Source organism: Thamnophis elegans, chromosome 14 (assembly GCF_009769535.1).
Source record: "Thamnophis elegans isolate rThaEle1 chromosome 14, rThaEle1.pri, whole genome shotgun sequence".
Lineage (NCBI taxonomy): Eukaryota > Metazoa > Chordata > Lepidosauria > Squamata > Colubridae > Thamnophis > Thamnophis elegans.
Genome location: NC_045554.1, coordinates 46,053,792 through 46,077,829, shown reverse-complemented (window position 1 = coordinate 46,077,829; position 24,038 = coordinate 46,053,792). Strand labels below are relative to the sequence as shown.

The following is a 24,038-nucleotide window of genomic DNA, read 5'->3' as shown; positions in this document are numbered from 1 at the left end:
GAAGGCAAGCCATTCCACCGAATAATTGTTCTGACTATCAGGAATTTTCTCCTCATTTCTAGGTTGGTGATTCCATCTCGATAAAAAGATGACCCTGAAGATGCTCTGGCGGTCATTCTTGATTGGAGAGGAGGAACCAACTGTAGGACCTCAAGTTGAAGACAAAGATGTTGGCTCCTGTTCTGCTCGTGTCCCAGTTCACCTTGAGTCATGATTTATTCTAACAATGTTTTATGAAGCCATACTTTGGGCCCAGACTACACGATAGTCCAGAAATGGACCAAGTGCAACACCCAGCTCTCCTTCTTCTGCCCCTCATACTTTCAGCCGGTCTAGGCCAGCCCACTGATCGTTGAAAACCAAAAGCAATTTTTCTTGCCAATTATGAGGTGTTGGTACTATGAACATAGTAATTAATAAGCATAATTAAATGAAATAAGTCCATCTTTCATAGTTGTGTTCATATGGATGTTGTGAGGGCTTCCTTTAATTCCATCCTCCCCATGTTATGGCTCTCCGTCAATTGCCCCCTCATGCTTGTGCTTTGAGAAAAAATAACTTCAAGATGGACTTCAAGGAGAACCACCTGGGAACGAAATGCAGCTTCATACCAAATCTATGCATCTTGTTTGGATTTGATTGGAGACGGGGGCCCACTAATGGGAGGCATCTAAGGGATGGAAGAGTTAGATTTGGGGATTTCGGACCCCGATGTTTCAGTTCCGGCTATGCATTCACTGTAATCCACTTGACTTCTAGTAAACTATACCTTTCTCAATAAATGGAGTGAGGATCATTCTTTCGTAGAGGTTCAGGTTGAGGCAGGTCTGACACTCTCAATCATTAAATATTTGCTCACCCATCCACAAAGTCATGGATTGTTAAGCATAATTTGTTGGATAAAGAAGAACTGACTGTTCAAGTGACATACCAAGCCATCAATCATAGTTTATAGAGCACTGGAATTGGGTCTGTCCTTCAAGGTAAGCCAGACCCAAACAACCCATCATGGTTTAGTGAATTATGATTGGGGACATTGTGCGTTGTGTAGCTACAGCAAAGCTACTCATAATGGTGGAAAGGGGGACGGAATTACCAACCCCAACAGGTTCAAGCTCTCCAAAACAGGGGTGTGTGGCTGCTCACATTACTGCCACTTTGGTGCATGCAAAAAATTGTGCAGGGGTGCTTGTTTCACTCACACACATACCAAATGTGTGCTCCGCACATGTGCACATTTGCAAATAAAAAGGCCTGCACATGTGTAAAACCTTAGAAAAGGGGGAAAAGAATTTGCAATGAAAATTGTTCTGCGCATGCGCAGAACTGAGAAACAAGATGGCGCCTCCGTAGGAGAACCGGTTCAGGGGCATGGCAGGCCTGGGTCACTACTGGTTCCATTGACCCAGGCCGCCAAGTTACTACCTGCTGGTTGTTACCTATAAAGCCCTACATGGCATCAGACCTGGGTACCTGAGAGACCGCCTCCTGCCGATTACCTCCCACAGACTGATTAGATCTCACAGGTTAGGTCTCCTCCGGATTCCATCCGCCAGCCAATGTCGGCTGGCGACTCCCTGGGGGAGAGCCTTCTCTGTTGCAGCTCCAGCCCTCTGGAATGACCTCCCCGTGGAGATCCGGACCCTTACTACCCTCCCGGCCTTCTGCAAAGCCACCAAGTCCTGGCTACTCCAGCAGGCCGGGGGGCTTGTGAAACATCCAGCCCCATGGAAACTGTGAATGTTGCGTTTTTTAAAGTGTTGTCTTTGTCTATTTATCCCCCTTCCCTTGTCTATTGTGAGCCGCCCGGAGTCCTTCGGGAGTGGGTGGCATACAAGACAACTAAACTAAACTAAACTACCTATTCGGCTGAACTGGTCCAAACTGGTAGAAACCCACCTCTACTCCAAAACCATACAGCCAGCATGGCTTTGGGAGACCAGAAAAAAAATAATAGCAGATTAAAAAATAAATTCAGAAAAAACACCGTTGGAAACAAATTCACCGTTGCAGAATGATAAATGATCCCCAAGGTTATATTTCATTCATTTCAGACAAATAAATGCACCACCAACGTAGAACTGTCCAACTTCTACAGTCTCTCTGCCTGTTTCTATGCTAGTATCTGACCTCCAGGGATAACAGGATGCATTCTTATTAATAAAAATGGAAATTATTATTCAGTTAAGGCCAAACTAACTGAATTTTCAAAAAGGCTGTATAGGGGTTCTCTCTTTTTTTTGATACATTCTTAAGATGAGTCAGGAAGGCGAAACGGATGAAGAGCCAACGGAATACTTGAAATATAAGCAGAAAAGTCAAGTTTGGGGACCCTTAATTAAAACCCCATCTCCACCCTGGAGTATATTATTTGCCAATCATCATCTTCTAGTAAGTCGCCGTTTTCCTGGGTTTCTCTCTCTCTCCGCTCTTTCAAAATTAAGAACTGGCGGTCTTTGGAAAAGGGGACCACGCTGGCTCTCTGGTTAATGCAGTTTTAATTTGGTCTCTCTTTGCCCGTGCTTTAAGCGTCTCTCGGCTCCTACCAACACAATGAGGAATGGAAAATTGCCTCTTGCCCATTAGAGCGACTCTGTATTATTTATACATGTCTATTATTTATAACCAATTACACGCCATACACCGGGATTTCAAAAGAAAAACAAGCAAATGTCAAGGTTGGGAGCGGAGACTGGTTAAGAACGTTAAATGTCGGGGAAAAAAAGCACTGAAAGGGAAAGGCAGAAATCAACAGACGCCCCGTCAAGGCTGAATTGACCCCCCGGAGAAGCCTTCAGAGTCATATTATTCATCTCTTCCCAGGGTGTTAAAAATAGAAGGTCTCAATAGCAGCCCCCTTTCCTAAGAGGATTTGTTAAGTACACAGACAACAGATTAATCAAATTGACAAAAGGAAAGATTGCATGGAGCCAGTGCCTTATCTCCTGAAGGAAGGGAGGGCTGTCACCCTAGTGAAGAATCAATACCGCCTTGTTAGAGAAACTCAAGCATGATGGCGGTTGACACGCTGGGTTTTGGTGTGTGTTTTTGTTTTATAATGTCCGTAGCGGACTTTGGCAGAGATGCTAGTTTCTTCCGAGACAATCCAGAAACAGAAGAAGGCATCAGATGTTGCAGAGAATGCAAGAGGCCAAATGGATAGGTTTGTGTTGTGGCCCAGCAGGTGCCGTTGGAGCTGCCGCCAGACTCCGACAGCGAGGGGCCCTCTGAGTCGGCTCTGGAGGATGTGGAGGACCCTGGACAGGGTTCCGACTTTGTGCAGGGCGCAGAGAGGCTGGTTGGCCACCAGGAGGCGCCTGAGCCTTGGACCAGTGGGGAGGAGACAAGGGAGAGTGATCCGGATGCCAGCAGTGAGTTGTTCCTGGATGCATGTCATCGAAGAGCTACTTGGTGTCAGGAACAATTATGCAATTACAGGAGGTGATTGTACTCAGCTGGTGGTCATTAGGCTCCTCTCCAGACTATAAAAAGCTATTTGTGCACACGCCCCTCTTTGCAGAAATCAACGCAGGATTGAATGTCGGAGGACAATACTGTGAGCTTGGCAGGCTGGATTGCTGCCAAGCCTTATCTGTGTTTATTGCTGCCTGAGTTTGTCTGAGTTGCTGCCAAGGTCCTTATCTGTTTGTTCTGCTTGGCTTTCAGCCACCGAGGTTTTGGTGTCTTGCTATTAAAGGACATTCCAGTTAAGCTTGTCTCGGCATTCATTACTTGACGGAGGAGGGGGTCAGAACAGGTTTACATCATGGCTCAATGTTTGTTTCTCTTACCTGCTGATGTCCCAAAGCAGGAGTGAAATTCAAAAAGTTTCCCTACCGGGTCTGTGGGCGTGGCTTGATGGGTGTGGCTTGGTGGGCCTGTGACAAGGGTTGGTCATGTGATTGGGTGGGTGGGTGTGGCCAGGTCAATGTCACAATGTAAAAGCAGCTGGACTTCACACAAAATAGCCCCATGCAACAAGCAGGAACCTCTTAGAGAGCTCAAAAACCAACTATCACACTTTACACAAAAATAACACAAAAGCTGCATAACTGACTCACAATGTAAAAGCATCTGGACTTCACACAAAATGGCCCCTGCAACAGGCAGGAACCTCACAGACAATCGGGCACAGCTGATTTTTTAAAGCATTTTTTTAGTATCGGTGTGGGCAAATAGGTAGTAAAAAGATGCTAAAAAAAGTTTTTAAAAGTTCCGGCGATTGCGTGGCACGGGCTGATTGTCGCACAGCTGATTGTCTGAATTTGTTTTTACTTTTTTTAAAGCCTTTTTTTTTTACTATCAGTTTGGGCGAACCGGCCCGAACCGGTAGCATTTCACCCCTGTCCCAAAGGTGCTTTTTCCAAAAGGCATCTGGCCTTTTTTGGTTTTTTCACTTTCTCTCTGAAAATGTTTTGCTTCTCCTCCAAGAAGCTTCTTCAGACCTGAGTGACTCATTATAACTGAGGCCAAACTGAACCTCCAGATTTGAACCAGCCTGAAAAACAAAATTCTGAGGCTCTTAGAAAATTCGACAGAAAAAAAATCAGCAAATCCAGGGTCAAATGTCACATTTTTTTCATGCTTGAGTTCATTTTTCTAGATGTAGAAGGAAGTGAGCTGTAGGGATTAAACTTTCTCTGAGCACTTCAAAAAATGCATCTTGGTGGGTTTTTTTTGGTCTTTTCACCTTTTAAAGGGAAGACTCAGAACTCACAGAAATCACAGTACGGGGTGGGTAGGATTCCTAGAAAGTAGTTTGGCCTTCACTTTTTTGTGTCCATCCATCCATTGAGCTAAGCTTTCAGATGTGAGATCAAAGGCAGCCACCGGAACTGTCCCAAGCCGGTGTCCTATCCAAGCCAATGAGATGGTTTTCAAGATGGACTATCTTCTTCAACAGGCTTGCCGGAACCTACTTAAGGTATCCAACAGGCTTATCCACAACGTGTGAATGGATCTAGACAAGGACTAATTAAATGTCTTGTGCCAAATTATTATTCTGTTTTTATTGTTGAATATCCCAATCTTTCCATTCTTCTAGCTAAAGATAGCACTGATTGGGACTGACCTCATTGCATTCTTGCCACAATCAGCTTGTGATACAGGTTGGACTAACATTGAATGAGTGAGTGACTCAAAGGGAGCTCTGTGGTCAAGTACTGAACTTGAATTTTCCTAGTCTCAGCTCAACACTTGAACCACAAAACCACACATACGCTTTGTAATCATGTATCTGCTTTCACAATAATATCATCATTGAAAACAGAATAAGAGAATAAGAGAATTGGAAGCCCCCTTGGAAGTCTTCTAGTCCAACCCCCTGCTCATGTGGGAGACCCTATACCACTTTAGACAGATTGTTATCCAATCTCTTCTTGAAAACATCCAATGTTGGAGGATTCACAACTTCTGCAGGCAAGTTGTTCTACTGGTTAATTGTTCTATAGGGAAATTTCTCCCTAATTCTAGGTTGCTTCTCTCCTCGATTAGTTTCCATCCGTGGCTTCTCGTCCTGCCTTCAGGTCCTTTGGAGAATAGGTTGGCCCCCTCTTCTTTGTAGCAATCCCTCAGATATTGAAAGACTACTATCATGTTACTCCTAATTGTTTCATGTAAACTATGGGAAAATGGTGAGACAGGATAGAGAGCTTCGCAGTTGGGTTAGTTGGAAGCTGAAATAAAGTACAGACATTTTCATGAGCTTATCAACCCTTATCTAGTTTAAAAGTTGATGCTACATTACAAATTATACGGACGTCTCTTCATTTCACTGAAAATCGTTGTCACTGAAATATTTTTTTTTTGTTTCTTTTGCAAGAAACATGCCGATAAAACTAAGCCAGGTCTTTCTTTTTCTGTCCCCCCTCTTGTTAACAAATCTTTTATTTTAAACTTTAGAAAAGACCAAGCTGCTCTTTAAAATCACAATCTGTTTCTGCATTTGAGTAATATGTATTTTCAAAATGCCAGGCTCTTATCTCAGAGCTGTAAATGGGTGGCATCCATCTCAAACTCGGTTTGTTGCAAAATTAATTTTTCTCTCTGGATCTGCAGCTTACAGTGATTAACTTAAGCAATATTTTCCCAGCAATTTATATTTTGACTAAACCTTAACGTGATATGTAAAGGATGAACATTCCATTTATTTTTCTCTCTCCAATTAATACAGCAATTAAAATAAAGGGTGTAAGAGAACTTAATTGGGTTGCTATGGCTACTAATTACCCAATTTCTTTCCAAACCATGTGTTTTAGGTGGAATCAATCTGCGATAATTTAATTTCAGGCATCATGATGTCTATAAACAGGTTAAGGCATATGGCAAAATCGTTTTTAACTGAACTCTCAGACAATTTTCATTTTACTTGATCTGTCTTCATAACACAGCTCTTTTTTCCCTCATTAATTTGCCTGACATCAAAAAGGGAGAGAAAGATTTATGAGCTCAGTATCTATTTCTAAAACATTTTAGTCTATAAATAGATAGATAGATAGATAGATAGATAGATAGATAGATACAGTAGATAGATAGATCTGTATATTGGGAAAATATGCTTCAGTTATTCAGCTAATTCAATTTTTTTAGCAACAATAAATAGAATAGAATAGAATGAGCCGGAAGGGACATTGGAGGTCTTCTAGTCCAGCCCTTTGCTCAAGCAGGAGAACCTGTACCATTTCAGATAAATGATTATCTAGTCCCTTCTTAAAAACCTCCAGTGATGGAACATCCACAACCTCTGGTGACAGGCCAAGCAGGACAATTTTATGAGATATATATATATATATATATATATGTATGTATGTATGTATGTATGTATGTATGTATGTATGTATGTATGTATATGTATGTGTATATATATATATATATATATATATATATATATATACACATACACCTCCCACCCTGGCTGGCTGATAAGGAGTCGTTCTCTGTAGCTCAAAAAGGTTAACTCCCTGCCTGGGAGGCAATGGAGCACAGGTTCGATTCCCAAACTTGGGTATGGCTAGCTGATGAGAGCTAAATAGCTTGAAATAGATCTATACTAGTCTCCCTTTATTTATTTATCAGCATAAATATAACAAATGTAACAAAAAAGGCAACAGTAAAAAATATTGGGTTTCTGTCTGGATGGTCTCTTGTGACGAGCCTAATGACAGAGAGTGGAAGTGTGACCTTCCTCCCATACTTGGGCATACCAGGGGTTGTGACTTTAAGTATATACCTCCCACCCTGGCTGGCTGATAAGGAGTCGTTCTCTGTAGCTCAAAAAGGTTAACTCCCTGCCTGGGAGGCAATGGAGCACAGGTTCGATTCCCAAACTTGGGTATGGCTAGCTGATGAGAGCTAAATAGCTTGAAATAGATCTATACTAGTCTCCCTTTATTTATTTATCAGCATAAATATAACATATATATATATATATATATATATATATATATATATATATATATATATATATATATATATATATATATATATATATATATATATATATATATATATATGATAGCCGCAGGCAGCATGGAGCATTTGTCTGAAGGTCTCTTCTACTCCACCCTTATCTTAGAAAGAAGAAAGCCAACTCAAGCCAATTCCCTGCATTGACTTAAGAGATTCTTCAGTTCAACTGATTGAAATCTCTAACCTTCTTATAGATTTTTGTTGCTGGCTCTTCAGCTTTCAGCCAATTCCCTGGGGAAAAAAACCCAATACGTGGTTTGATCCACTTCCATGGGTTTACACTGCTTTGCAGAATTCTTCACAGCATTTCATTTTGGTTTGATAGGATTAGTGTCTATGTTGGCCCTCGATAAAGTAGAATAAAAATCAAAGTAGCCCACCAGTAGCCTTTGACCTTTGGAGAAAGCCAAAGTATGCAAAGCAAATTAGGACATCTGTTTAGGAAGGGGGAGAGGCAGGGATTGAATCTTAACCAGGATTGAATTTAAATTCCTGGCACTAACTTGTCTCCACAGGAAAGGCATATTTTATTATTTATGAAATTAAGAAGTGCCATCTTCAAGAGCAAAGGCTATTTCCAAGAAGGGCTGGCGCATTCATGGCAAGTACATTTTTAAAATGCTTGCTTGTACACCATCAATGAAGAAGACAACATGGGTTATTATTTAATAACGGTAGGGGCTTTGGAAAAATTTATATAGTTTGACATTTTGAGTATTCAAAGCTAGTGGCTCAGCTGCACACTGTTCCACCAACTAACCTGTCCAGCTCCTCAAACAAAGGATGCTGAAATTTCATGGCAAAAAGTTTAGTTTTCGGTAATGTGATTTTTCCCCAAAATAGATTGTGGAAATGGGAAGTAATTTTGGGCTGCAACATTGGGTGGAGGTGTTTAGGAATTGACCATTTGAGGAAATGGAATGGTTTTCTTCTTAGATGTTTCCTCCAGAAGAGTGCCACCAATGATAACAAACAATTGCCCTGCTCTTTCTTCGGATGTCAGCAGGTGGCATGAGGTGGGTCATACTGACAAAAACAACATTGCAGTTTCATAAAATGAGACATTTTCAAAGGTGAAGTTTTTGATCAGTAGCAAGACCCTGTGGATGTTGTTAAATGTCCCCACTCTTGGGTTAAGCTGTGGGCTCCAACGTTGTCATGTTAGATATGGGCAAATGTTCTTCATAAACACCTGGAAATTGAGTTCAAGCCAGTGAAGAAATCCATGATTTCTAACTGATGGTCCTTTAGATGTTGTTGATTCATAAATCCCAGCCATACCAAATAGCACCATCATCGGTGAGGGATAATGGGAATAACTGTCCAGCAAACATCTGGAGATCCATGTGAATCTTAACCAGAATTGAACTTAAATTCCTGGCACTGTCTGTCAACATGCCAAATATCTTAAGCAAAAGAACATAATTTTGAAAAAGCAAATAATCTGGCAGCTTTATTGTACACTGTTAGGCTACATTAAGAGCCGTGGTTGTGTAGTGGTTAGAATGCTGTATTTCAGGCTGACTCTGCCCCTTGCCAGCAGTTCAATCCTCACGAGCTCAAGATTGATTGACTATCCATCCTTCCGAGGTCATTAAAACGAGGACTCAGATTATTGGGGGTAAAAGGCTAACTCTGTAAAGCATTTAGAGAGGGCTGAAAAGCACTATGAAGCGGTATATAAGTCTCAGAGCTATTGATATTTAAAAGTAGCAATCTTAGCAATAAGCATAGTAATAAAGCATTAACAAGCCAACATTGTATCTTTATTTATTTGTGAAGTCAGTTATTTCCGCCAGCAGAGGGTTGTATCTGAGATGAAAACATCTCAGTTTTGCACACCCATTATGTCAGCATTGAGTACTGTAGAGATCTCCTACTCTTCAAGAGAAGAGTAGTCAATTTTTTATTGATTCAAAAAAGTTGAGTGAAAGAGGTCTTGGGTTTAAATACTGCAACGGGCTCATAAATAGGCTTTGATTCCTAGCCTCTGCAGGAGGCACAACATCTGCACACAGATCACTCCTGTCATGTGCGCAATGGAGCAACTTATCCAGCTGTGTTGTGCTTGTGAGTTTCTGCTGTGAGCAAGTTCTTGAATGCGGTTGAGTATCTGGAGAATACAGATTTATCACCCTGCCTGGAGTGAAACCTGACATCGGGTAGAAGATACCCCAGTTCCAGCCGCTTTCCCATCAATTTTTGGCCAACTTTCCAACTGCAGCTTAATTTAACATCATGTGCATTCTGTGGCCCAGCGGGAACATCATAATCTTGAGAAAATTAAAGCATTAGTGTTGGATGGATTGGGAAAAGTCTTGTGGAATCAATTTTATCACATTAGGCACATGGAGTTAGCCATGAAATTATATCCACCGCTTTCCAACTGAATCCCAGCAACACAGCAGAGGCAGCAGCTGAAAGCGATAGATCTTGGCTTCGTCGTATTTTGAAGGCTGAGTGAAGTTTTTACAGGACATCAGCTTGCTCCAGTTGTCAATGAAATCTAATTTAATGTATTACACTGTAATTATTTTATGGAGTACAAGCTGTAACTTGAATTAAGTAGCTGACACTGGGTTGTTCGTTCCTGACAGGGTGTATATCACCACTCTCATATAGCAGATAAAATGGCAGAGACCGACAAGGTCCCTCCCTGATGGAGAATGATGGCAAGCGATTGTCAGAAGATGGTTTGAGCTTAAAGTATGTCCCCCACCCACCATCACCTGAATGAATTCAGAAAAGGGTTGACAACCAAATAGTACATCACATTGTGTCTACTCAATCATGATGAATTTTTAAAAATGAATCCATCTCTACTCTACTCTACTCTACTCTACTCTACTCTACTCTACTCTACTCTACTCTACTCTACCCTACCCTACCCTACCCTACCCTACCCTACCCTACCCTACCCTACCCTACCCTACCCTACCCTACTCTACTCTACCATATTCTACTAGAATCCACACTGTATATCGGACATTAATACGATTCAGCTAGTCCAGAGGTATTTCATGAGAAGAGTCCTCCACTCCTCTGCTCACAATAGAATCCCTTACATCACCAGGCTGGAAATTTTGGGCTTGGGCAACATGGAACTACGCCGCCTATGGTCTGACCTAAGCATAGTACACAAAATTGTCTGCTACAATGTCCTAGCTGTCAACGACTACTTCAGCTTCAACCGCAATAATACACAGGCAAATAATCGATACAAACTCAGGGTAAACCACTCCAAACTCAATTGCAGAAAATACGACTTCAGCAAGAGAGGGGTCAATGCCTGGAATGCTCCACCTGACTCCGTTGTGACATCCTTAAACTCCCATATTTTTAACCTAAGATTGTCTACTGTCGACCTCCCCGCATTCCTAAGAGGTCCATAAGGGAGGGAGGGCGTGCATAAGCATACCAGTGTGCCTTCCGTCCCTGTCCTACTGTCCCCATTTATTTGTACTCATTTCCTTTGTTCATGTCCATGTTTGTATTTATACCTGTTATCTTGTACATATTTGACAAACTAATAAATAAATAAAAAGAAATAAATACTCTTTATTTTTATTTTTTTTAAAAAAAGATGGATAGCACAGCAACAATCCCTTACATTTTATGTAAGCTCCTTTGCTTGAGCCTTCAGCCAGTTCGTGGAGGGAACCAACACTTACCCATTTAACCAGGAAAGAAAGAAGGATCAGGTCAAAGAATAACCCAACTTTGTTTATCTCTCAAGGATGAGCCCAGAAATATAAGTGTCATTTGGCATGTCCTTTTGAGGTCCATATTTGAGAGACCGCCTCCTGCCAATTACCTCCCAAAGACCAATCAGATCCCACAGACTAGGCCTCCTCTGAATTCCATCCGCCAGCCAGTGTCGACTGGCAATTCCCCGGGGGAGGGCCTTCTCTGTGGTTGCTCCGGCCCTCTGGAATGATCTCCCCATTGAGATCCGGACCCTCACCACCCTTCTGGCTTTCCGCAAAGCATTTAAGACCTGGCTGTTCCGGCAGGCCTGGGGCTGTTGAAATTTCCAGCCCCATCCGAGTTTATGACTGTTGTTGTTTTTTAAATGTGTTTGTCTTTTTATTTTTTTATTCTGTACCCCCCTCCCTTGTTGATTGTTAGCCGCCCTGAGTCTTTCGGGAATAGGGCGGCATACAAACTGAATAAATCAAATCAATTAAATCAATATTTGAAAGGGTCTTTGGAAGCTTGCTCTGAGCCCAACGCCATCCAGATGAATTATCACCAGTAATTCTGCAACAAATGGACCACATGCATTTCTACAGCATGGCAGATAATTACAAATGTGGATTGCCCACCTGGCCACTGGGCCCTTCTGGTTAGACAGAGATGGGCTAAACAGAAGGACCAAAGCCAGCCAGTCCTGTTACTTAAAAGAGACTTGTGCTGATCTTATACCAGTGTTTCTCAACCTTGGCAACTTTAAGATGTCTGGACTTCAACTCCCAGAATTCCACAGCCAGCCCAACATGTAGAGAATTGCCTTGTCCTACTCACAAAACCTAAGCGACACCAGGAAGTTGACCAAATGAAAATCAAAGCATGTGCATGCCCTGTCCCATAATTGGGTAGACCAAAGTTGCTCTGATAGACTGGTCCCACCGGAGAAAAAAAAAACTTAATCTCTCCCCTGGTATAGCCGACAAAGCAAGGAGAACCCATGGCTTAGAGGTTAATACATCTACCTAATTTGTAAGTAGCCCAGGGTCGAATCCCAGCAGCGGTATGGCTAGCTGAGGAGAGCTAAATAGTGTGAAATAGATCTATACTAGTCTCCCTTTATTTCTTTATGTCGGTAAAACATAAATTTAACACAAAAGTAGTTTGCCGCGAAAGCAACTGCCTGCGAAGGCTCCTGGATCGAGGCTGAAAGGCGGAAATGGAAACATGCTCTATCCCATAATTGGTAGACCGGTTCCACCACAAAACCGCATTCGACTAAAGCGCGCTCGACGAAACCGCGTAGCTGACGTCATCACAGCGCGACGAAAAAAGCACGTTGCGAACGCTAAAGGTAAAATTAACCCCTAAACCTAAACCTAACCCCCCTAAACCTAATCCTAAACCTAATCCTAAACCTAACCCTAAACCTAACGCTAACCCTTAACCTAACCCTAACCCTAACCCTAACCCTAACACTTAACCTAACCCTAAACCTAATCCTAAACCTAACCCTTACCTTAACGTGAATCGGCTTGCTTTCAAAGCACTATTTAAAGCGCCCTTTTTTCTCCGCGGTCGCTGTTGTCGCCCTGCTGATGATGTCAGCGACGCGGTTTAATCGGGTGCGGTTTAGTGGAGCGCGGTTTTGTCGTGCCACGGGTAGACCAATAGACCCCTCTACCAAACTATAGATAGACCGAAAAACACAAAAAATCAAAGACGTTAATGTTCGGATCGATGTCTGGGACATTGGGATACTCCATACTGGCTGGAGATAATACTGTGGAAACCAAAATCCAATGAAGTTGCAGGTCAAAGAGTTGGGCTACGAAACGACATGTTTCCCTGAATACCTGAAACTTCCACTTCTTAGTAATACAAGCATTATATGCATTGCTTTCCAGTAATAAATTTATCCTTCTAATCCGATTAGAGTGAACAGGCATACAATATGGAGGCCGCATTATCAAAAGCCACAGAAACACGGGATGAAAGGAATGAGCGTGTGTTGGTGTGTAAGGGGAAAACAGACTTTCCTCCAAAAGCCGCTTTTCAAGAGAAATAGATTTATGAGTATCCAAATAAGCCACCACAGCAAAGGGAACCTTCTCCCCTGCTTTGCATTTTAAAGCCCATGTTCTTGTCAAGCCCTCACAAACCTCCGCTGTGCAAAAACCAGAGGAAAGAAATAAAATTACCCTCTTAAAAAGAACATTTTTTTACCATTCATCATTTGCAGCTAAACCAGCTGCATCTCCGAGAAGCATGTAAGCATATTAGCTTTTGGAGCACTGCATACAAAGCTCTTATTTATTTTGCACCTTTCAGCTGTGTGGGATAATAGCAATAGCAATAGCAATAGCAGTTAGACTTATATACCGCTTCATAGGGCTTTCAGGCCTCTCTAAGCGGTTTACAGAGAGTCAGCATATTGCCCCCAACAATCCGGGTCCTCATTTTACCCACCTCGGAAGGATGGAAGGCTGAGTCAACCCTGAGCCGGTGAGATTTGAACCGCTGACCTGCTGATCTAGCAGTAGCCTGCAGTGCTGCATTTAACCACTGCGCCACCTTGGATAAGCTCAACGTTTCCCTCCATTCTCTCCATCTTTACTTTTAATGTGCTGCAAAAACTTGCTTGCAACCAGTTCTCATAGCATCCTTCTAATTTAGACGATGGGCAACAGAAGGAGCTTTTAATCCGCGTAATACGTTAAAGAGATTGCTTTTTAACTAGGTTTTTTTTTAATTGGGATCTTATTTGCCGTTAGGTGTTAAAGAGAAGAATCTGGAAGACTGAAGACGAGTCATTTCTAGAGTGGTGCCAAGAGTTTAATAATCAGTTCACATATTTGCGGAGAGGGTAGCAAAATTAATCCTAGCCCCATTGATGAAAAGAGGAATAAAGGCCTTGATTTCTTACGAGGAAGATTATTTTACAATTGGGATGAAATCTCTTAACTGGAAAAAAAATAATAATTATGGATCAATCAAAGACCATCTGCTTCAAATTTAAAATTCAAATTCAAAAGTCCAGAGGCATTTCAGGAGAAGAGTCCTCCTCTTCTCTGCTAGATAGAGCCGAGGTGGAGCAGTGGTTAGGGTGCAGTACTGCAGGCCACTTCAGCTGACTGTTATTTGCAGTTTGGCGGTTCAAATCTCACCGGCTCAGGGTTGACTCAGCCTTCCATCCTTCCGAGGTGGATAAAATGAGGACCCGGATTGTTGGGGGCGATATGCTGACTCTGTAAACCGCTTAGAGAGAGCTGAAAGCCCTATGAAGCGGTATATAAGTCTAACTGCTATTGCTATTGCTATTGCTCACAATAGAGTACCTTACGCCACTAGGCTTGAAATCTTGGGCTTGGAAAACTTGGAACTATGCCGTCTACAGTTAGACCTAAGTGTAGTACACAAAATTGTCTGCTACAATGTCCTACCTGTCAACAACTACTTCAGCTTCAACCTCAATAATGCACAGGCAAACAATAGGTACAAACTCAAGGTAAACCACTCCGAACTCAATTGCAGAAAATATGACTTCAGCAACAGAGGGGTCAACGCCTGGAATGCTCTACCTGACTCCATTGTTACATCCTCAAATCTCCACAGCTTCCACTTGAAAATGTCCACCGTGGACCCCACCATTCCTAAGAGGTCCTTAAAGGGGGCACCAGTGTGCCTACCGTCCCTGTCCTACTGTCCCCATTTATTCGTACCCATTTCCTGTGTCCATGTCCATGTTTATACTTACACCTGTTATCTCATACATGTTTGACAAACTAACTAACTAAAAAAATAAATGAATGCAGGAGGTCCCATATGCAACATTCAATTTCTCTTCAAAACATGGCAACCCACGTTACACCTATCCTCCGTGAGCTGCACTGGCTACCGATCGGTCTCCGGATACACTTCAAAGTGCTAGTCGTAACTTATAAAGCCCTTCATGGTATTGGACCTGGGTACTTGAGAGACCGCCTGCTGCCAATTACCTTCCGTTAGATCTCACAGGGTTGGCCTCCTCTGGGTTCCGTCTACCAGCCAATGCCATCTGGCTACTACCCAGGGGAGGGCCTTCTCTGTAGCAGCTCCGGCCCTTTGGAATGAACTCCCTGTGGAGATCCGGACCCTCACCTCTCTCCAGGCCTTCCGGAAAGCCATCAAAACCTGGCTGTGCCGGCAGGCCTGGGGTTGATGAGTTCCCCTCCCCTCTCGACTTGTATGGCTGTATGACTCTTGTGTATTTTAATTACGTGTATTGTGTTTGTGTCCCCTTTTCCCTTTTGAGTTGTTCGCCGCCCTGAGTCCCTCCCGGAGAAGGGTGGCATACAAATAAACCAAAACTGAAACTGAAACTGAAACTGAAGCTCCTCTTAGGCTCTCTTACCAGTATTTTAATCATCATAATAATAATAGCATCCAGGTTATCAGCTGAATCTATGCATTGGCTTAAGTCAAGGTTGGTCCATCGTTTGTTGAATAAACTACAATTGGCTGGTTTAGCACATGATGGCCAGGTTTATAAAAAAGGAATTGAACAAAAACCAAATAACATAAGGGTTAAACACGAATTAACCAAGGTAAAGGTGCCCTAGAGGTTTCCATACCTTTTGAACCTTTCTAGTTGTAGCTATTGTCAATCACAGAAGTTCTATAAAACATGAAAATCCAATTTTGTTGCCTACTTTTCATAAAGTTAAAAGTTACCTTTACCTTCACCTTACTATTTGTATTGAATTAGCAATAGCAGTTAGACTTATATACCACTTCATAGGGCTTTCAGCCCTCTCTAAGCGGTTTACAGAGTCAGCATATCGCCCCCACAGTCTGGGTCCTCATTTCACCCACCTCGGAAGGATGGAAGGCTGAGTCAACCTTGAGCCGGTGAGATTTGAACTGCCGAACTGCAGATAGCAGTCAGCTGAAGTGGCCTGCAGTACTGCACTCTAATCACTGCGCCACTTCGGCTCTTTCCTTTGCTGCTGTTTGTAAAGGAAGAGTTTGTATGAGTTCATCATCTCCGTTCATCTGAAGAGCAGATGAGCAGAAGGAAGACTCTTCTTCCTACAGGGAGTAGCTGGATGCTCTTTGGGAGGCCTCCAAGCCTCTGCTACCTAGGAATTCGTAGGGCCCAAATCCAACAAATGTGGAAGGCACCACAAGGACTAGAAAAACTGTTATCAGAAAAAGCTGTGGATATTCTTTGTTATTCTTTGGTAAGGAAGAGGAGCAAAAACTCCCATGCCTTTGGCTACCACTACTCACCACTGTCTATTGCCAGAAAGGATGCCGTGTAGATGTTGTTCAGTACGGAGGGGGATTCACGATCAAGCGTCCCCTTGGTGCGAATGGTTCCATTTGTAGGATTGATTTCCAACCAGTCAGCTGGGTCTCTGTTGGTGGAGAACCTGCCAAAAGGAACAGAGAATAATCAACGATACCAATAGAAGAGAATCTTTGTCTAGCAGTAGACTTATATACCGCTTCATAGGCCTTTCAGGCCTCTCTAAGCGGTTTACAGAGAGTCAGCATATTGCCCCCAACAATCTGGGTCCTCATTTTACCCACCTCGGAAGGATGGAAGGCTGAGTCAACCCTGAGCCGGTGAGATTTGAACCGCTGACCTGCTGATCTAGCAGTAGCCTGCAGTGCTGCATTTAACCACTGCGCCACCTTTGTGGCTCAGGGTTGAACTGTGGGGGTCCTTGGTGCTTTCTGAGCTTGGCGTTTTTCTTGCAGACGATTCATTACCCAACTAGAGAACATCATCTGTGCTAGAGTGGGATTTGTGGGGAAGAGGAAGAAGACTGGAGTCTTTGATACTCTCTCTCTGGTTGTTTTCTTACAGATATTTCATTACCCAAGTAAGCAACACCATCAGTGTTAGAAGAGACAATCTAAATAGATAAAAATAAATAAATAAATTCTGGGAGTTGAAGTCCATTCATCTTAGACTTCCTAAGGTTGAGGGACCCTACTTTAGATCTTGACTTAAAAGGGGCCTCTTTGTTGAACAAGGGCAGCGTCACGGCGATGTTTGCGACTGTATAAACAAAGCGTGGCATTCCCCCAAGCACCTCATTCACACCAAACGACAATGGCGCTATTGGCACCATCGAGAATGATTAGAGAGGAACAAAGAACAAGCTGTTGTGATTAGCAAATGATACAGTCTATCAGCTCCGCCTGGGCCTGTTTTTTTTTTCATAACCATCAAAGCCCAGATCCGCAGCAGCATCTTAGGATCCATAGTGATGAATGCCCTGCGTGACAACAACAGTGCGTCTAATTATTTCACACGGCTCCTTTGTCCCTTTAAAAAAGAATAATTCTTAAACAAAGATGCCCATCAAACTAGGAGACAAGGTAGCTGAACTCATCGCAAGGTGAAGACTATCCTATTCATCCCGAACAATATGCTTGTGTGTGCGACACATGCGTGTGCAGGTACTCCACATGTACAACTCCCTCCCTCCCACATACACATAAACACTCAGCTCTGCAGAACAATTGGGAAAGATTAACCCCTGCTTCTACATTCACAAATGGCAGTACCTTGGAGAAATGGGCATTTCTCCCCAATCTGTTCCGATTGTGCATCGGAGATAAATTACACAACACGTAATTTGACACAGAGCATTTTTCCTCTCCCCCCACCACCCGCAAATTAAATCTTCTCTCAAATTTTACCCATTGTAAGTACATAATATCCCTTAACTAAGGCGATTGTTCCTCGCTGAGATTCTTTTAATATGCAAATATGAGTTTCGGTTACCCGAAGTGTAAAAATAAATATATGTGAAACATAAAATCAAAGCAACATAGGGTCCTGATTTAAAAGGTGTGTTTGGGAGTGATTCAAGCAGATTTCGCCCCCCCCCCCACCCCCCGTTTGTAAACCTCTCTACTTTCCAAATCTATACACCCATATCTTTCAGGGAACCAGAGTAGTTCTCAGCTGTAGAATGAATATATCCAAATTGGCTTAAATCCACTAAGAACAATGTTAAATTTCATGTGAAAGAGAGCTGGGCAATTTAGAAGAACCAGAAGCTTCAAGACCCAACAGGATTTGAGAAAGCAAAATGAGTGTGTTAATTCCTATCTCACCTCTTCTTTTGTCTACAGCTACGTAGAATTATTGAGTTGGCAAGACGTATTTAGCCCATCAATCCAACTTGTATTCAGTGAAACATCAGATATTGAAATATCCCAGACAGATACAGATAGTTCTCGACTTACAGCTCATCATTTAGGGACCATTCGAAGTTACAGCAGCCCCAGAAAAAGTGACTCATGACCCCTTTTCACACTTAATGATCTTTGCAGCATCTCCATGATCATGTGATCAAAAACCAGGCACTTGGCAACTGGCATCATGTATTTATGACTGTTGCAATATCCTGGGTCACATGATGCCTTTTTGTGACCTTCGGACAGGCGAAGTCAATGAGGAAGCCAGATTCACTTAACAACCATGTTACTAACTTAACAACTGCAATGATTCATTTAACAACCATGGGAAGAAAGGTCGTAAAATGTGGCAAAACTCATTTAACAACTGTCTTCGCATCAGCAGAGACAATTTGGGGCTCAATTGTGGTCGTAAGTTGAGAACTGCTTGAAGTTGTTCAGAATCTATTACGGGACATATAGCAAAGGACAAGCCAATAGATAGATAGATAGATAGATAGATAGATAGATAGATAGATAGATAGATAGATAGATAGATAGATAGATAATAGATAGATAATAGATAGATAATAGATAATAGATAATAGATAATAGATAATAGATAATAGATAATAGATAATAGATAATAGATAATAGATAATAGATAATAGATAATAGATAATAGATAATAGATAATAGATAATAGATAATAGATAATAGATAATAGATAGATAGATAGATAGATAGATAGATGATAGATAGATAAATAAATAATAGGTAGATAGATAGATAGATAGATAGATAGATAGATAGATAGATAATAGATAGACAGACAGACAGATAATGATAGAGATGATTTATAGGTAGATGATGATAGAGATAATAGAGAGATATAGAGAGGGAGATAGATAGATAGATGATTAGATGATAGATGATAGATAAACAGATGATAGAGATAATAGATAGATGACGATAGATAGAGATAATGGATGGATGGATGGATGGATGGATAGATAGATAGACAGATAGGTAGATAATAGATAGATAGATAGATAAATAGATAGAGAAGTAGATAGACAGACAGATGATAAATGATAGAGATGATTTATAGATAGATAATAGATAGATAGATAGATAGATAGATAGATAGATAGATAGATAGATAGGTAATAGATAGATAGAGAGGTAATAGATAGAGATAATAGATAGATAGATAGATAGATAGACAAACAGACAGACAGATGATACATGATACAGATGATTTATAGATAGATGATAGAGAGAGATAATAAATAGAGATAGATAGATAGATAGATAGATAGATAGATAGACAGATGATACATGATACAGATGATTTATAGATAGATGATAGATAGAGAGAGATAATAAATAGAGATAGATAGATAGATAGATAGATAGATAGATAGATAGATAGATAGAAGACAGACAGACAATAGACCTTACAGCAGTTCCAGACTTCTGGGATTGTGTGATTGCCATTTGTGACTTTCCGACCTTTTATTGTATTATTTACTGTGTACCTCTCACAGTCCCATTCTGAGAGAAGCAGAAAGTTAAAAATTGTGAAAAATAAATTGATAAATCAAAGGTTCAAGCCCACTTTCTACATTTTTAACAGTTCTTGCCTCTCCTAGTGTTGCTGTGTAGCTTTAAGCACTTGCCCCCACCCCAGTCTCCAGCTCACAAAAACCTTTTTGACCACGTGCAACACATGCACTATTCAATGTAAATTGTTCTTTGCGCATGCGCAGAACAATTTACAGTGAACTACACATGCGCAGTCACTAAAAACCAAAATGGCGGCAGCCCAGAAGCGGCAAGGGAACTGGTTCGGGGGCATGGCAGGCCTGGGTCACTGCCGGTTTTGCAACCCAGGTCTGAATTCACTACTGGTTCGGCTGAAGCGGGCCGAATTGGGAGTAATGGACCTCTGTTTTTGACGCAGAATGGGACTCCCTCTCCCATTTATCTACCTGAGCCCAAGCTTGTAAATGCAGATCATTTTCAAGATCCAAGTGGAATTGCCCTGAAACAAAAAACACTACATTTTGGGCATGTTCTTGGTTTTCCACTTGTGTTTTGGGGGAGAAGGCATGCCATGAATGTTAAAAACCCCACGTCTTTCCACGGAGGCCAGGAGCCTCGGCGATGAAAGAACGGGAAAAAGTTCCTTTTCCTAGAAAGGTGTAGAAAAACCCTGAATTCTTGGCTCTGCTCGGTTGGGTCTGCACCTAATCTCCTGCCTACTTTTGACTCTTCATTTGGGAAGCCATAAGATGCCGACATGTTTTTTCCCCCCATTAAATATTTGATGATAGAGAATGCAGGAATCTGCATGTGTTAGCGAAGCCATGATCATATGTGAAATGTGCAATGGGCCATAAAAACACTTCCTGGAGTGTGGAGAGATTTCAAAAGATATTTTTTTCTTCCTTTTTTCGTCTTCTCCTTTCTGCCCTTGGGATCCAGGTGAATTCTGCGCTGCAATGTGAATTCTAATAAATAACAAAAACTTTAAGTGTGTGCTATTCTTGTACAAAGCAGGGGAAAATGCTCGTAACGTTCCCACTTAAACTGTCCTTTCAAACCACAATGATCTTGGATTGTTGATTGTCACTATTATAGACAATAATAAAGGAAGGTCAGCCATGCCTTAACACCAAAGGTTTGGTCTTTTTGTTACTATTAGATTCTTAAAATGACATTTTATTGCTGTGGACTTTTTTTAAAACAGTCTTTTAAATATAACATGATTTCGAATTGGACCGATTTTACATTGTAAGATGCCTGGGGAAATCTATTAGTCTTGAGAAGCAGCTGACAAATACATCCAGTACACACACATACACAGAAACAAAACATACCACAAAGATTAAGGCAACAGCCTTATTTCAACAATCCAGAGCCCTGTCACAATTTCCAAGGGGATTACCATAATTCCAATTAATCTGTGTTTTTTTCCTTACCCTCCTCTGGACATCAATATCAAGGTAACCATTTTATTTTTGCTTTCTATTACATATTTTGTGTTTTGATTTGTTCTATTGTAAACCACTTAAAGGTAAAGGTTCCCCTCACACATATCTGCTAGTCGTTCCCGACTCTAGGGGGCGGTGCTCATCTCCGTTTCAAAGCCGAAGAGCCAGCGCTGTCCGAAGAAGTCTCCATGGTCATGTGGCCAGCATGACTAAACGCCAAAGGCGCACGGAACACTGTTACCTTCCCACCAAAGGTGGCTCCTATTTTTCTACTTGCATTTTTACGTGCTCTCGAACTTCTAGGTTGGCAGAAGCTGGGACAAGTAATGGGAGCTCACTCCATTATGTGGTGCTAGGGATTTGAACTGCCAAACTGCCGATCTTTCTGATCGACAAGCTGTGCCTTAGCCACTGAGCTACCACATCCCTAGATGTCCCTGTAAACTGCCTAGAAACATTCAAAAATGAGTTTGAAATGCTATTTATACTGAGCAACACGAAGAAACAAGCAACACTTTTAACCTTTCATTACTGCATGACAAGGAAATTCACCAGTTTTCCTCATGTTAGACTCTTAACCATGATTGTCACATAGAAAACTTCAGTGGCTTACAAGTTCAATATAAAGTTATTTTGAGAGTTAAGTTCAGCTCGACAGTCATCTAATTTTGTCGTTGAGATTACAAGATGTTTATCTCTAGTTTTTCTTCCTGCCTGTATGAGTTTCTGTCTTTGTGTGTGTGTGTGTTTGTGTGTGTTTGTGTGTGTTTGAGTTTTTAGTCCAACCTACAGCCCAGGAGACTCTCCAGCTATGGATATTCTCAGCCATCCAGGTAATGGCTGTCCCAAAGATGTTTTTTCCAAAAGACAACTGGATTTTCCTGGTTTTTTTCCTTTGAAAATGTTTTGCATTTCATCCAAGAAGTTTCTTCAGTTCTAAGCAAACTAAACATTCCCCAAGAGGCAGTTAGAACCGAAGAAGCTTCTTGGATGAGAAGCAAAATGTTTTCAAAAAACCAAGAAGTTCCACTTGTCTTTTGGGAAAAAAAGCATCTTGGGATGACATCCCAGGAACTTCTCTTCTCAAGGATCAGCTGATCCTCCTCAAATTCCAAGTTCACACAAGATCAACAAGGGTTTGGGATCAGTTGAGGTTTAGAATTCTATGAGGTGATTGGAAATGGGTTTTGAGAATTGAACCAGTAGTTGAGAATTGATAACTGAAGCCCATCCTGGCTCCAACATCTACTTTACACTCTTATGCAAGGGTTGAAGAAGCTGGGCATTGAAACCAATGCGATGACCTGCCAAAAATGGGAATTGGAGAGGCAACAAAATAAGAAGAACACACTGGACCTTTTTTAAAATTCCTGAAATCTTTAAAATAGCAACAGGCCACATTTCTCTAGTCTCTTCCATAAAAATCAGTCCAGTTCTCTGTGTGCATTTAGTATTTCTGAAACATTCTACCTCTAAAGAAAAACATCTTCCCTCTCTCTCTCTCTCTCTCCCTTTCTCTCTCTCTCTCCCTCCCTCCCTCCCTTGCATTCTTCTCTCCTGATTTATCACACCTATCAATCCAAATATTTAGCAAGCTGTTCTTAGCCATATTCTCCCAAAATATTTTTAAAAACACGAGAAGATGGGATGAAAGAGAGAAGAACTGTCAAATATGCCCATTCTTTATCATTAGAGGATAGGAGTTTGGAGAACAAACACCGAAGGTATTAATGGTATGCGCAGAAATTAAAGGCTTTCCTTTGGGAGACGAACAGCATACCTCAAACCTGTGGTTTTGCTGGGGAAGCGAGATGTGGACCCAGATGCAAATAATCCCTCATCCAATTAAAAATGGCAGAGGATTACTGGCAAGGCTGCGAAGTACACTAACAAATCAAAAGGAGAAGATTTATATCCTTCTGTCTTTCCCGGAATCACCGCTTTCCAGATGCTTGAAAGTGATATGAAGCAATGCTATTACCATTTTTGGCCGACCCAAATCACAAATACTTCAGCAATGAGTCCTTAAGCATCGTGCCTCATGCTGCATGCTTCCCAGTGGCTCGGAGGCTCATGGGACTGCAGTTGCTGGAGAACACGGCTAGATTCGAAATGTTCTTCAAGAAAGTGAAAAGCTGGCATCTGAAGCATTATGAGGTGATGCGTATTAAAACCGTTGGGACACTCAATGAAGTCACAAGAAGCTTATATAGGCTGCTAGGTTTTCCTTTATATCACCATCCCTTTAATGACCCCATAATCCATTGTAGAGTGTAATCTGGGCAGCTGAATGGAGCTAGCAGAGTGTTTACTGGCCCGATGCCCTTCCCGTTGCCAATGCGGAGTTCTGTTGAGCAGATCTATTCTCACTGTGCCCAGAGAGAGAAATATCTGCCTCTACCTAGGATCAAACTCACAGCCTCCTGATTGTGAGGCGAGAGCTCCAACTCTAGACCACCGCACCGCTCCCTAGGCTGTCCTTTATATAGTGCCCCCTATTTTAACCGGGGGCTTTCTCACCCTTTTCACTAGAACAGCAGGAATGAAACTGAATATCACTTTTCCATTTAGGATGGTCTTCAGCAGAGAGCTAGTTTGGCCTAGGGGTGAAGGCAGAAGGTTATAAACTGGGAGAGTGTGAGTTCTAGTCCTGTCTAGCATGAAAGCCAGCTGGGTGACTTTGGCCTAGTCGCTCTCTCTTAGCCC

General features: G+C 41.8%; 1 protein-coding gene across 1 annotated transcript in view; it reads right to left on the bottom strand.

The window, feature by feature from the left end:
• CDH13 (cadherin 13) overlaps positions 1–24,038 on the bottom strand; it is a 542,002-nt gene that overhangs the window by 14,361 nt on the left and 503,603 nt on the right. Inside the window, 1 exon segment of the mRNA XM_032230145.1 lies at positions 16,426–16,568. Coding sequence (XP_032086036.1) covers positions 16,426–16,568 — 143 coding nt within the window.